Below are 13,793 nucleotides of genomic sequence, written 5' to 3' on the forward strand. Positions count from 1 at the left end.
AATATGTTATCAATAAGTAGCAGCAAAGATCACAATAATAAATAATACAAAAAAGTAAGTAATAATAAGAGACTACAACAACTAAAACAGTGGTAATAAGTAATGAGTAAAAATAAGTAATGAAAGCGTAAGTGTAATGTGTAAGTGTAAAGTGTTCAAGTGGTCGTGGTACCAGCAACAGTTGATTCAAGTGCAAAAATGCTTTGCAAATTACGAAAAATATGTATTTGAAAAATCCGTTTGGTAGGGTTTGTGGGGTTGGATTGGGGGTAGTGGATTTTTCCAGGAACCTGACTGCTTGGGGTCAGTAAGCATAATTTTCCAGCAGAGGACGACATTTGTTCTCTGTGAAGTACCCCAAAAAAAATAAGAAAAAAACCCAAAAAGTGTATACTTTTATTATTATTATTATTATTATTATTATTATTATTATTATTATTATTATTATTATTATTATTATTATTATTATTATTAACTTCTTTAAACTTTCATTAACTGTGAAATGTGTCTTATCGGTGCAAAAAAATGGTATTCGTTTTTTTAATTGAAAGTTAAAACAGCACACAAAAGAATATTGTGACCTCACAGATGTTATAGAGGGATAACGTTGTTGCGTATATTAGTGAGGGTAAATTGTGGTACTAATTATGCACTTATACAATCAATACCAAATAATCAAAGCGCTTTCCCCGTTTAGATAAAACCCGAGTGGTAAACTGGGATGCTCACCTTTGCACTCAGCTGCTTGTTTGTATTGCTGTGGACAAGCCAAAATCGACAAACGAAGTAATTACAATTAATTACAATCCACTACATACTCCAATGTAGTAGTAAGCCTTGTATTTGATTTAAAACTAAAATCGAATATTGTTTCCCAAAACGGATGAGATTTTTTTTAAGACACACCCATTTCTAGATAGTAGCCAATGGGAAAGCTGTAAACTCCAGGCGAAATGCGCCTGCTTGTGAACACTCACACGTGGTTTTTTCAACCACGCAGACTCACGCAGTACTGGGGAAATGGCGGCTGACGGTGGCAGCTCTTCGCTTGGACTACCCTGCGTTTTCTCACCTAAATCACGCCAGTATCTAGCCTTGTGTGCCCAAGATGGTAGATTAAGAATCTGGAATACTGATAGTAAAACACTTCACCAAGAATATGTGCCTTCTGCCCATCTGAGTGCCACTTGTACATGCATAGCATGGGGACCATGCCGGACAGTCAAGGTATGTGGTGGTAGCGGTACTTTACAATGCTTAGGCCTTGACGAAATGCATTAGTTGTAACCGGGCGTCGGCAGTTAACCGAGTATATTGCATTTAATGTTGAGCATAGGAGTGACTCCTCGGATAACCATGCGTGTTAATGTGAAGATCATCTCCTGTGTGACACGGACAGGGCTGGGGTTAGCAGCGGTGGCCACGTTAGCAGCTATTAGCTGGCTATGTAGCGCCTGAGGGAAACGCACATGTTGGTCCCACATGGTTGGCAAATTAGTTTCCAATTCAGAAAATGCTGCTGCAAATCAGTGTTTTTCGAATGAAGCAACCCCACAATGTGTTTGTTTGTTTTCAGATGCGCCGTTATGTAATGTCTCGCATCGTTGTTCTCTCCTCTGTCGCTTGTAAAAGTGTGCATTTGGAAGTTAGCGTTAGCTACACAAGGTTTAGCTTTCAAGCTAACATGTTCCACCATGACACTTGAAGCAATAGATCACTGACGTTTTAATATACTTTAGATACTAAGACAAGTAAACGCAAATGTCCTAATACGTTAAGGGTTTATATCCTACCGAGCAAGATTGCTGCCCCTGAATAACTTTTGGTACCTCGTGATATTGGCCATTTCTGCAAACACCACTTTGACATTTACTTGTCCAGCTGAAAATGGTCTTTATTCCTTGATAATTGTATGTAAAACACAAGCATCAAAATATTTTTCTAATGGATTTTGATCTTTTTCATTAACTGTTAACTTTTTTTTTTTTTTTTTAGGAGGGTCCTCTAAGGAAGAAGAGGAAATCAGAGGCAGTGCAGGTGGAGCAGAAGGCAGACCTTTTGGCAATGGGCACGGCGGCGGGCACTCTGCTTATCTACAGCACAGCAAAAGGAGCATTGCACTGCACTCTGGTGAGGTCGCGGTACACTTACATTTGTAATGTTTGTAAATCACAAATTATTGCACTGGTAGCTTTATAAAATAAATATATCTAATTATCCACAACCCCAGAGGTGGGCGGTGGAGTTGAAAAATTGCTTGTTGTGTACATTTCCGTGCATTATTATTGTGATTTGTGTTTTTTGTTAATGTTTTTTTCTTTCTTCTGGTGATAGGACGGTGGTCATAGTGGAGCGGTGAACTGTGTGGACTGGCATCCCCAGGACGCCTTGTTATACAGCGGTTCAGATGATACTCAAATTGTAGAGTGGGACTTACAAACGGGAAAGTCACGCTGGTCAGTAGCCACATACTACGCACACAACTTGCATTTTCTAGAACAACTTGCACCCTTTTTTATTTATGTCTGCCCCAATTGATGAAAGGGATGGGAAATATATTTTTCTAAGGCACATTGATGGCATCTTCTTTTTTGAATGCCTTGCATCCACAAGGCCATTTCTAAATTATGCTGGATAATTTATTGTTGCACATTCGTTGCCAATTGTTCATACAAATTTGGGTCACAGTTATGAACGATAATGAATGCTCAACAATAAATCCAACTGCGCATTATGTAAGTTATGTAGTAAGTTAAGAGGGTCGGCCTATTCTGTTGGCATATAGGCTAACTAATGTCAGAGGCCCCCAAAAGTTCCACGTGCGCACACTTCAAGAATATAAAAGATTGAAATATGTCTAGGGCCTCTGTAGATGTGCGGAGTAGAGCTGGTGAACGCCAGTCACAGGGAGACCACAGGCTTCTGTTAGGGAATGTTCCTTTGAGGAAGAATGTGTTCTTAAGGGAACGATGATGCATGAATATTTATATATAACAGTAATAACATACAAGCAATTGCTTTTTCAACCTGCACACGTTCAAGCCATAACACTTGTATATGTATGTACAATGTACTGGTAATTTGGAGCTGTATACATTATTAACATGGCTGTCTATGTAGCCCGACTATGAGGGCCGGCCTAGCTGGGCAATACAACCGTATGAGATGGTTTAGTTCACTGCTCTACTGGTACACAGAACAGGCTTATGTAGACAACCTTGCTAGTTGGAAAGATAATTGGCCCACATATCTAACAAATCTCACTAGCAGAGAAACACAGACGGGGACATATTTACATAAACGGTCACCAGGGTAAATAGAATTAGCCAATAAGCACAAACCTACATAAATACTTTACCAACAGCTATAATTTACATACAACTTATCCAAAATGGAAGAAAAGAGCAACAAAGCTCCACGGAAAAGAACCCGCTGAGATTGTCCCCGCAGTTCTATCCGAGACCGTAACTTAATTCCACTTAAAGTGCCAATGACCTAATACAGGCAAACTCAATTATATGGGCAATAGTTTTTATTCTACGTGGAGCATGTTTTTCAAGGTATTAAGTAGGATGTGCATTCTGGCAAAAATACTATTCGATATCTGCTGAGAAATATTCGAAAATCGGTCAATCAAGGACCCCGCACGCACCTCGTATACACGCACATACAATGACACAGGGAGAGGCTTTTATGATTTTTATGAAATCAATCTGTTTATTTCAACAACTGCGCCATCAACATTCAACATCCAAATTATTTCAACGTCGGCTTAGGCAGATAGGCCCACATGCGCCGAAAACAGATTGCTATTTATTTTACTGAACACAGCCAGCATGACGGTGAACTAAAAAAATCCACTTTCCTTGACAGCGGTCATTATATGCTTAGCAACAGTGAATTATCAAAAAGTGAATTATCGATCGTTGCCCATCCCTAGTATTAAGTGATTTATTGCCAATGATCCATGGCTGCCTTTGGAAATAGTCTCATGCTTATGGCCATCTGTTGCCATGCCAATGTATTGCCAAACCCCCAATTCACCTTTGGTTATTTGATACGTTTATCCCCATGATATTTAAGCTTTGATAAAGAGTCCTGTTTTACCCCATGTTTTTTTGGGGTGATGACAGATGAGTTAATGTGTGAATGTATCTGTTCAATGTGTTCAGCAAGTGGAAAGCGGACCGTGCAGCAGTGACCAGTTTGTGTGCGAGTCCTGACGGCAAGCTGCTGCTTTCTGCAGGACAGACCATCAAGATGTGGGACTTGGAGACTAAGGAGGTGTATAGGGTGAGCATGGCAGCTCTTTGGTACTGGACACAAATGGATCTTTATTCCTGGGTGTGAGATTTTTTGTCAAAGTGATGACAGTAGACATTACTGCTGCCACTAATGATGTCTACCCAAGTTGAAAGCTCCCCATAACTACAGCCTGTACTCATTTATAAAGAGCTGGTATGATTTGCGGTCTGACATATGGCCGATAGGGAACGTCATACTGTGGCTCTATCGATTAACCTGTTTTTTCTTTTACCGTGGATTGAAATAATTAGTAAATACGCTAATTAATGTTTTGATCATATCTAATGTAAGCATTGAGCTTAGTCCAAGAAACATGAATGAATAAAACATTGGCACATTTGCTTTCTGCCCTCTTTTCAGAAATTCACAGGCCACTCGACAGCTATAACGACCCTATGCTTTGCTACCACCCGGCCACCAGACGGCAATGGACTGTACTTTCTGTCTGGGGCTGCGTATGACAGGCTCCTCAGCGTTTGGTGAGTTGAGGGATTTTTGTGAATGAATAGTATTACTCGTACAATTCGGCTGCCATCTTCTTGGTTTTGGTTTTTATTTATAGTATTTTTGTTTTAGCGAGGAATAGAGCTGTATGGATTTCTTAAGAAGTCAGCCTAACGGGTGCAGTGTTTTCAGGAATTCGTATTTAACTAGCCCAGCCTATCATACGGTCCTTGTCTGCGGCCTTTCATCATTGCATATTGTAACGTTCTTTTCACATCAATACAGCATACAGATTATGCAGAGGGGTAGCATGTAGTAGATGCTGGCAGCTAATTAACATGTATAACACTGAAGACTCATCCTCAAAGATGTTTCTATTGTGATACCTTTCCATGTGTTTTTGCATACTTATTTGATCCTTTTCCCTCTTTATGCGTTTTCATAATTAACTTTTTTTCTATTGGATTTTGTTGTATACCTGTCCACTTAAATGCACATACGTATATCAATAGTTTGTGTTACTGCTATGATACTCTTGTATATGATGCTTTTGTATGTGTTTCATAGGCAAGTGCGAGACGATGGCAAAGACAAGAACTCTGTGGTGTCGTTCACATTGACCGACGAACCCCTGCACATTGACCTCTACTCTTCCAACAGCAAAGAGGAGGTCAGACACGTTGTGCTCTCATATGACCGCGATGAATAATCATTGATACTACTGTCTTTCATGCAGATTTGGATAGGTTATTCTCTATTCCCATTCTCCATAATAAGTCAGTCTAAATGTTCTTTGTGCAGGCAATGAGACTGGCTGTGGTGTGCAAAGATGGACAGCTCCATCTTTTTGAGCACTTTTTGAACGGGTAAGACCCTCAAAGTATTGTTCCTAGTCACCTAGCATGTGTTTCACCCGAAGCATCTGTAGATTGATTTGCTGTTTGTGTTCCTCACAGGCCGTGCAAGAAGCCCCTGCCCCCTTCCTGTACCGTGCAGATGTCGGGCGTAGAAGACTCCCCAGTGCCCATTCCCTTGCTGGCCACAGCCCTGGGGTCGGACTCGCGGAGTGTGATGCTGGCCTATGGCAACCACCTTCAGCCTGTCATGGAGAGAGTGGTGAGTAAAGCAGAACCGTTGAAATACAGCAGCATGTTTGTGGGCTTTGTTTAAAAGGATGACTATTTATATATATTTTTTTACCCCCAACCACTCACCTATCTCCAGGAGGTGAACTCATCAGAAAGACACATCTGCTTGACCCGGGACGTGAAGACCACTTTATCCCTCTCCGTTGACGTCAATGTCTCCAAGGTACCACCATCTTGTCCTTACCGCCACGTGTCTTGCCCCTTGCTCCAGGGAATTGCAAGTGCTTGGCATGTAGACATTTTGATTTTCTGTGTGGCAATCATGGAGTGAACACGTGGTCAATATTTAAAGTGAATCTTAATTTTTCCAGGTGAAAACGCCATTAGTCAATACCAAGAGCAAAGTGTTGGTCCCCGGGCTTCCTGGTCACCAGGCTCCCATCACCGTGACCTCACTAGGATCAGAGAAGAGGAAACTAGGCGGTAAAACTACAGAGGTAAGCTTAATTTATCTTTGGTCAATTGTGTATTCTTATAAATTGCTTTTGACTTTTGGGGAAAAGGGGAAAATGGAACCATACCTGCCATTTGTTTTTCTAGTTGTGGTTGGTGTTTCACTATCGAGTTGGCAAGCCAGTTGTCTACGTGGAACTAATTGAATACCCTTTTTATAACCACTTGTTCATTCCCTTTGTGCAGATGTCAATAGAAGAGCGTCTTGAAGAGATCGATCTTTCCACCGTATCTGCACAGAAGGGCCGGGTGAAGGGGCTTCCCTCCCTCCAGATGGACAACTTTGCAGTGCTTCTGGTGCAAGGCTTGGAGAGCCAAGATGCAGAGATCCTGAATGTAAGTGTGCTTCCAAACAATTCTAATGTGTGAGTTTGTCTGTGTTACCTCGATGCTGATCTCCAAATAATGTCTTACTGATTCTTAACCCATATAACGGTTCAAGTCAACGTTTCCCCTCCTCCTTGCAGAAAGTGTTCCAGAACAAGAAAGAAATGCAGATAAAGAAGACTGTGGCCCGGTTGCCACTCCCAGCAGTCCTGCCGTTGGTGAACCAAGTGAGTCCAAATCATTATTTCTCAACTTCTATTGCTAAAAAAATAAAAAAAGAGGCCTAGGAACGAATATGTAAACTTTTGTTTTGTTCTCTCAGATCACCAAGAGACTGCAAGGACATCCTATAGCGTAAGTGAAGCAGCCCCTGTCCTGCCCTGTGCACTTCATTATCTTGTCACCACACCGCAGGTTCCCACTTGGTCTAAAGGGCCACATCATACCGGCACCACCAGCATACCGCTGTACAACGCCATGTGAGCCGCTAATGGAGCATGGCTTCTTTTCCCCCTCCCCCTGCAGGGCCCTACTAATGGTACGGTGGCTCAAGGCAGTGCTGGTGCAACACACCTCGTACCTGTCATCGGTGAGTCCACCCTGCAACCCGCCTGACGGACTAGACACTGACACTGGCTGACGGTTAAGAAATGGGTCATTACTTTGTCGTTTTGCAATCTTGCAATACTTGGTATTGCAAGTCTTGTATTCCCTAGTAGTACAACTTGTTCAATTTAAAATGATTTAATTCAAGTTAACTTTGGATATGATGCAGGCCAGTGATGTATTCTGTACTCCACTAAGTACAGAATAGCTGCAGCAAGTGTGTAAACCATTTAGTCAAGGTTGACTCAAGGATTTTTAAGCCTTAGATATTGGGAGTGCTTTGCATAACACTTTTCATATTTAAATTTGAATAGACATCCTGACTGCCGGTGGCATTACTGATATTGTCTGTGCACATTATAAGACTTTTATTGGAATCTCATTTAAATCAACTGGGTTTAATGTTTGTAGTCAATTCTGCGCCAATCTTAATTTGCCATATTGGCAGCAAACCTGACAAAATAACATTATAAAAATTAGAAACTGGGTTGACGTGTCTTGGCGTTGGTCAGTTTTCATCTCATTTACGTCGGGATTCAGCTGAACTATCCCACAACCCAGGGCATACTCGCCTATAGGGAGTGAGCCACTGATCATGATCAGTTTTGAGCTACACTAACACAAAATTGATCTCCTTACTTCCAAACATTGTAATGTTTCTCAGTACTCTGTACTTATTGGTACCTCTTAAAGGCATATCAGTTGCCTCTTAGGTTTGGCCAACGTAAAAAAATAATAATCACGTACTGAGGCTAACCCCCAAAAGCCTGCATGTTGACAGCAACACAAGTCGTGTGTTTTCGCCCTAGTGCAATGCCACCTGACATATATTTTTTCATGCCTGGTCTGAACCTGTTAATATTGTTCTTAAACGCCGCCAATTACCAGGCTTCTTGTTCATTATGATCCCCATATGTTCCCATTCCACAGCTGCCTGACTTGGTAAACCAACTCGGAGTGCTGTACCACATGATCGAAAGCAGGGTTAAAATATTCCACAGGTTAAACAAGCTGAATGGCAAACTGCTTCTTCTCATCACACAGGTATGCACTTTTTGCAAAGAGCTTTGTACATTAGCATTGTGTACCAAAACCAGAATCGGCCTACGAAGCATTAACCTTCTTGGACAATAAGGTCGAGTCTCCCATTTGTCACTGAATCTCAGTATTGCCTCGATCCCATTGCATTCAACATAAGTGGAAGGTCCAATCAAGGGATAGATGTTAGTTCATGACTAAGCAAGGCGTGAGTGTTACAGCCTGCATAATTTCCTAAAGGACGGCGGCGACAGAGAAAATAAGGCTGAAAAAATTGAAGCAAGCCTTCGGATCAAATTTCTGTCAATGTATTTGCTTGACTTCAGAACAGATTTAGCAACGGCAGAGAACTGATGCGTCACTTCGTTCTCATCTTTAACTTGACGACTTAAACTCTCTCCCTATAGCACTGATTGGTCCTGAAGCTTTTGGGGTCTTGAAAGTTGGTGTCAACGGGATTGAGCAATGAAGAGACCAGGAGAAGACTGCTTTGGGGATTTGATTTGAATGTTTTTTGCGTCTATAATCATCTACCTCGTTTTCACCACTAGGTGGCGACAAGCAACAGCTGCATAGACACAGAAGTGGACCGCACTGCTAAGCTGGTCTACGAAGAGGGTAAGGAATACAGCACTGTTTGTCCTTGGGAGGGCGGGGTGGAATGAGATGAAACGTCAGTCCATTTCATCAAAGCCATTATGTTTGGTACCCTGCGGTTCAGGACGTGCAGGGATTCGGTCAGCACCTTCAATGGCGGACATTCTGGCTTTTCAGTTTGACTGAACCGGTAGACGTGCTTTTATTTATCCAAGGGTTGCGTGTCAGAATGGTTTCCCAGAGCAGGTGTTCAATTGGTGGCAGTAATGGTCGGTATTCTACATTTTTATTGAGTGCCGTTCTCTCTCGGCGAGCCATTGAGCTGATGCACTGACGCATCTCAACACACGCACATGTAACTCGGCAAGGCACTTTTGAATTCCGTGCAGTCACTCATCTAACATGCAAACAAGGCTCCTGTTGCCAGGCAACCTGGTCGGCAGCTTTCAGTCCCCTCTCTGAGCGGAACGTGGCTCTGTTTAGTCTCATTACTGTACTGCAGTCCTATACAAATCATGAGCCCCTCCATCCCAAGTTCTTTGTATCTGAACATAAAACAACCAGAGTAACAGTTCCACCACAAAAGCAGTTTTCTGAGCCAGTTCAATTTCCTCCAATAGGAAAGCGTTTCATCTGCCACTTTGGTCATGACACTGCACACTCTGCCAACGGCACAGCAGTCTCTGCTGTGGCAAAAGGTTAAAAAAAAGTAAAGGTAAAATGATCATAGGCCACATTAAACGCCAAAGGTAGACCATGAACACTGAGGAGTGCACTGTTGATTATCCATCACATCATATGGAACCAAATAATACAAAATCGGAGAAGCCGCTGCATCACTCAAACTTCAATGTAACATACCCCAGGGGCTCAGACAAATCAAATCAAAGAAAAGGCTTCTGTGAATAACCAACTGAGGGTGGCTATTAGGGCCCGGCCGTGTTCTGAACAAGAGGGAATACAACAGCCCCCCCCCCCTTGTGTTCAATGGGTTCTTGGTTAAAAAAAAAAATAGATAATTAAAACTAACCGCGGTGCTGGTTGTGGACGAGTTGAACATACCGTAGCGGCGAGGTCTGCTTGGACTTCTGTGGAAATATGATGATCACTAGTGGCTTGATGCCACTATTTTATGTATGATCAGTAGATTGATTTATGCCTGAGGCCGTTTGTATTGATAGTCTGAATCGGAGTTCAAAGAGAACAAAGGTTAAAGCTAAAAGTGAAAAGTATATTTTGACGTGAAGTGAAAATAAGCAATAAGGTTGATCTGATTTAAGTTCAATATTGCCCTGATATTGGCGATTTATAAAAAATCGATCCATCCACCTCCTGTATTTAATCGCCATTTCCTATACACACAAATTTCATCCACGGCACTGCAGTTGCCTAGTGTCATTGCTGGAATGTGCTCAGCTACCATCAACTTTTTTCTCTCCTCACTGTTTAGAGAAGCTAGCAGTTTTTAAATCTACATTTAACTTTCGCAGCAACGCGTTCAATAGAGTGGTCAAGTGACTCACTGTTATTCCTTGAATCGCATCATAGCGAATCTGATTGTTTTACCTTGTGCCTTTTTAAAAAAGACGTGCGGGTTCATTTTGTTAGTTTATGCAAAAGCAACCACATTCAATTAGCGTTATGTTATTATAGGAAGTACACCACAACTCAATTAGATAAGGGTGGACATGTACAAAACTGTTCATTAAGTACAACTGTCCTGACAACTGTCCTCATATCGTTAACCTAATTGGGGTCTGAGCAATCGTCACGTTATAATTGGTGTTGTGAAATATTGAGGGTAAACTTTCCTGTTAAAAGGATCCTTTTCACGTCCTATATCTTCAACACATACCATAAGCAATGAAAATAAGCCTTATAAAATGGCATTGGTTATATTGCGTTGATGTTCAGTACCTTAATACCCTTTTGTAAAATGGCATAACCTCTAGCTATGACAAAGGTGTATTGTTTCTTAAGTATCGAGTCAGGGATTAGGTAGTTAAGCCCTTGGCCATTGTCCTTACCAAAACAAAGCCCTTCATTCTGCCAGCTCACCATTTGCATTGCTTCTGAGCTGAGTAACTATGAGTCCCGTCTAAACCTTTTAATGAGTATGTGATCCATCTCCATACAATTTCGCTTCACCGCTGAACTCTCTTCCCATGCGAAAAATGGATGTCAACAAATGAATATAAATCTTTATATAAATGGCAGTAATGTATCTTTGAATCGTTCTTTTAGATTTAATAATATTATATATTTGCAGAGGATATGTTGGGACGTTACCATGTTCGGGGATGTTACATTAACAAATGGGGACAGGGTCTTTATGCAATATGCACAGTATTAAGGGTACTTAACGTCTATGTTCACACCGTAAGTGCTTTAATGAGACAGTTGAAAGGTGCTACTGTACACAATCAAATGCCACATTGAGCTTTTTGGCATTGTGGCTCCTACAATTATTGATGACTCCCACAAATAGTTCATGGTGAAAGCACTCAATGTTCAAAATGGTTTTTATTTGTAGTGTCTTTCTGAAATGGCAATAACTGGCATGAAATTTGGTGTTCCATGTATAAGTCAAAGTAGTGGCATGTTTGACATTTGTAAAATTACAGAGCTGCTTAATGCGTGTTTTGTGGGTAGGGGTCAGGTGGGCTTGTGCACGGGGTGTGTAAATGGCCTTTGCTGTGGTATTTAAAATGCTGATTATTCCAGTTGCCCCACACTTCGCCCAACACAAATGTGAGATCTTCTAAGACGGGGAGTTTACTGATTCACTGGTTGCGTTATTGCCCATCTGAGCACGCGTCTCCGACCGTAGTCATAAGGTGTAGTGCAGACGGGGGCATGCTCGAGAGTTTTTAAATGCCCATGACTGCAGAGGTTGGATTAATGTGTTTCCCCTTGGTCCTCCAGAGTCCTCTGAAGACGACGCCTCTGGAGACGAAGGCCTTCCTGATGATGATAACTCTGATGTGAGTACCACACCGTCCTTCCAGTGTTGTACACGGATTGTCCTTTTTTCTTTTTTTGAGTTGTCTAATCCTGAGACCTCTACCTTTTTGTCTTTAGAATTGGGAGGAAGAGGATGAGGAGGACGATGGAGTGATGGAAGGGCCAAACAGCGGCGACGAAGACAACGGGAGATTGGAGTCCAAAACAAACGGCGATGAGGACATGGAGCATGAAAACGAGAGCGAGGAAGAATAAACGCCAATCGTACACGAATTAAGGGACGGGACGGGGGAGGGAGGGTTAAAGATTTATATATATACTTTTTATTTTCATGCTTTTGATTTTATCTGAACAAATGATGGTTTTACAGAATTGCAAACAGACCAAGCCCCTCCTCTGAGCCCTGCCATTTCACTGCGGTCTCCCAGCACAGACATTGTTCTCCTCGGCCCAACCAGCTGGAGTGCTGTGCTGTCATACGCCGCCCCCCCCCCCCCCCCCCAATACCAGTGTATAAGTCATCTATGGCTAAACTCTACAGCCGTCATATAGTAACTTAACCACCCCCATGAAAAACACTTGTTTTTTGCCTTGGTCCTGAGTTATCATACGGTATTCTGTCATGCCTCAGCATGATTGTACCGCTTCACCCAAATGCTCATTCGCTCATTGGTAGAATGCGAGTCACCAAGTAAGCTCTTGCGGTGAAACTAAATTTGCCCACCGGTGTGTAGACAACCTGATGATGAAAGCAAAGCCTGGGCTTTGGCTACTGTATAGCGATGCAGGGGCATCTGTTCTCCCTTTGTACAGTAAATGCTTGATCACAGTGCCGCTGTTTTGTCAAAGCCCTCATCACTTGTCTGCAGGAAGAAACACAATAGTACGTATTGAATAAATTCCTGTTCTGTTGTCCCCTCAATAATGTTCCTTATTTGTGTTATTGTTTTTGGTTTGTTGCCTGATTTTGAACCCATAGCCACAACATAAAACAAAATGTGAATTTGCTCAAATTGATAAATAAATGGGTTTTTCCAACAGGCTCCCAAATTCATAACATTTGAAACCTGCAATTTCTGAGTGTTTTCATGGGTACTGAACATATTCATTAAGTTACAACATTTACATTTTATGTTGGATGAAAGGGCTAGCCATCCAAGCTGTTTACAATGAATGTCTAGTCAACTGATTGTTCATAGTTCCTAATGGTCTTGACTTCGTGCTTTTAACTATTGAGCTACCTGTGCTTTTTAACTTCTTCACTGCAGCCAATATTTGAAAATGTCATCTTCACTTTCGAGGGATGTAATTCCTTCATCTAGTGGCTGGATGTTTTATTTTACTCATTATTTAATTGGTTTAAAGTTTAAATAAATATCTGCAGTTTAAACGAGCATAGTGAAAGATTTATTTTTCTAACTTTACTTTGGCTTTCATTCTCAGTCTAGAAACTACGTTTCATGTTTGCATATGCAAGCCAATTGAGGAATGCTTATAATTGCGCAGCATGGCTTCTGTCCCGGCTGCTGTCACGCAACACAAACTGGTGCACCTCAAGCGCACCTTTCACCTCTCGGTTAAATCACTTAACATAATTGCCGCTTGTAGTTTTCAATTCCGATAAAGGGTAATGTTTATAACCGACTGCAATAGGATTATCAAGATATTTCGCGTCTGTTTGGATCTATGGACAGTGGCAGCGTTATGCATTCCCCCTGGGCCCTGAGTAAGCCTCAACTTCACGCTTCTCTCCCCTGTGTAACTGGCGTTACATGACATCAACCCGTCCCCAGAGGGAATCACTTTCAACCGATATCATGGTGCATATGTCAAAAAACTGCGTAGGCCTACATGGATATATTGGAATACTCCGATGAATCCCTTCCGTGCACTGCGCCCACTGGGGAGTAT

The 13,793-nt window shown here is 41.8% G+C and overlaps 1 protein-coding gene across 1 annotated transcript; it reads left to right on the forward strand.

The window, feature by feature from the left end:
- Positions 1-1,020: 1,020 nt before the first annotated feature.
- On the forward strand, positions 1,021-12,939 carry wdr43 (WD repeat domain 43; the record flags this gene model as incomplete). The annotated part of the gene is made up of 18 exons (XM_079753062.1): positions 1,021-1,227; positions 1,996-2,130; positions 2,335-2,456; positions 4,173-4,293; positions 4,666-4,784; positions 5,317-5,419; positions 5,551-5,615; positions 5,706-5,865; positions 5,974-6,060; positions 6,209-6,334; positions 6,537-6,686; positions 6,818-6,904; positions 7,000-7,031; positions 7,203-7,266; positions 8,214-8,327; positions 8,873-8,939; positions 11,844-11,902; positions 12,000-12,939. The coding sequence occupies 18 exons, from the start codon at positions 1,021-1,023 to the stop codon at positions 12,135-12,137; spliced, it is 1,956 nt and encodes a 651-aa protein (XP_079609188.1). The 3' UTR covers positions 12,138-12,939.
- Between the last annotated feature and the right edge of the window lie 854 nt (positions 12,940-13,793).

This window comes from Pollachius pollachius, assembly GCF_949987615.1.
Source record: "Pollachius pollachius genome assembly, chromosome: 15".
Taxonomy (NCBI): domain Eukaryota; kingdom Metazoa; phylum Chordata; class Actinopteri; order Gadiformes; family Gadidae; genus Pollachius; species Pollachius pollachius.